This window comes from Corylus avellana, chromosome ca2, assembly GCF_901000735.1.
Source record: "Corylus avellana chromosome ca2, CavTom2PMs-1.0".
Classification (NCBI taxonomy): domain Eukaryota; kingdom Viridiplantae; phylum Streptophyta; class Magnoliopsida; order Fagales; family Betulaceae; genus Corylus; species Corylus avellana.
The window spans coordinates 39528109-39529719 of record NC_081542.1 but is presented as its reverse complement, the minus strand read 5'-3'; the positions used below and the strand labels follow the sequence as shown (position 1 = coordinate 39529719).

The following is a 1611-nucleotide window of genomic DNA, read 5'->3' as shown; positions in this document are numbered from 1 at the left end:
GACAAGTAATGTCCCTCTCCATCTAAAAAATACGAGGGGCATTGCTTTGAGAAAAACGATCCCGAAGGTTTTCCCATACCTCCTGGGCAGTGGTGGAAAAAATGACACTGTCTGCAAGATCCTATGTGAGTGAATTGAGAATCCAAGAAAGGATCATATCGTCGTATTTTTCCCACGAAGCATAGTCGTCTAGTTTGGCTGTGGCAGATGGCATTGTGGTGGTCCCGTCTATGTAACCTAACTTGGATTTGGCATTCAAAGAAATCGTCATGGCTCTTGACCATGTCGAATAATTATCCCCATTGAGGGGCTTGGAAACAAGCACCATTCCTAGATGATCAGAATGGTGAAGAAAATATAGATTGGCAACATCAAGCTTGCCTCCATTTGAAGGTTGCTGTTCCGTCATGATAATGAGAAACAATGATAAAAGGAAGGCAAAAAGAAAGAGGGCAGAGAGCTAGGGTATCGTTCCTTGCTCTGATACCATGTAAAGAAGGAAAATAATATTTGCCTTTGAATGAATTTTATTGAATTAGGAGACGTAGCTTTATACAAGAGATTTCCTACAATCATGCTAATCTATTCTAGGTAGTCTAAGTATAAAAGGCAACTAAACAAATATACAACTAATACAATATATTTGTCAATGAATGCCCAGATATCATTGACCTTCCCTTCTCAACAAACCTAGCTGGAATTAAAACTGAGGGATCTTGGGTGTTTGTCCTATTTTTTTGGTATTCATGTCCATCGTGACTGTAAAGGACTTCATCTAAATCAAACCAAGTACATTTTGGACTTACCAAATCGTGTCCAAATAATTGGAGTTAAACCCTATGCAGCTCCATGCATGAGGGTCGGAACTTACAAGATTAGATGTTGATCCTCTACCTGACCCTATCCTCTACAGGCACATTGTGGCAGCATTGCAATATTGCACATTGACTAGGCCTGACATCTCCCCTATCTAGTGAATCGACTATGCCAATTTCTCCACTGCCCTACTACAACTCATTTCAAGGCTGCCAATAGAGTATTTTGTTATCTCAATGGCACTGTTGATCATGGTTTGTATTTCACTCCATGCCCTTACAATTGCATCTCTACTGTGACTCGGATTGGACTAGGGATCCCAATGACAAGGGTTCAACAAGTGGATACTGTATGTTCCTTGGGTCAAACCTAGTGTCGTGGCAAGCCAAGAAACAACCAATGATGACAAGGTCTAGCTAGCATAGGGCCATGGCTATCACTACATCAGAGTTATGCTGGTTAAGAAGCATTTTAATTCCTTTTTGTGTTTTTGATGTTTACAGGCTTTTGGAATAAAGTGAAGTAAAACTGGGTGATTTGGGCTAAAAAAGAGAAGATGAGAAAAATTGGAGCTCCCTGGTACTGCGATCAATCGCAGGTACCTGCGATCGAGTGCAATAATAGAGAAGATACTGCACAAGCCAGGCAATGAGCAATCGAGCGCAGGCCAAAAGAAGGATCGATCGCAGACCTGCGATCGAGCGCACACGGGCTGCGATCGATCGCACCCGTGCGCAGGAGGCATCCCAAGTGGCGGCTAGAATGTCCCTATTTCCATATTAGGGTTTTTCAAAC

General features: G+C 42.2%; 1 protein-coding gene across 1 annotated transcript in view; it reads right to left on the bottom strand.

Moving 5' to 3' along the window:
- Positions 1-1611, bottom strand: part of LOC132169753 (G-type lectin S-receptor-like serine/threonine-protein kinase At1g11410) — a 5266-nt gene that overhangs the window by 1298 nt on the left and 2357 nt on the right. The window contains exon 4 of the mRNA XM_059580735.1: positions 34-107. Within this exon, the coding sequence (XP_059436718.1) occupies positions 34-107 (74 nt within the window). The remainder of the gene's footprint in view (positions 1-33; positions 108-1611) is intronic.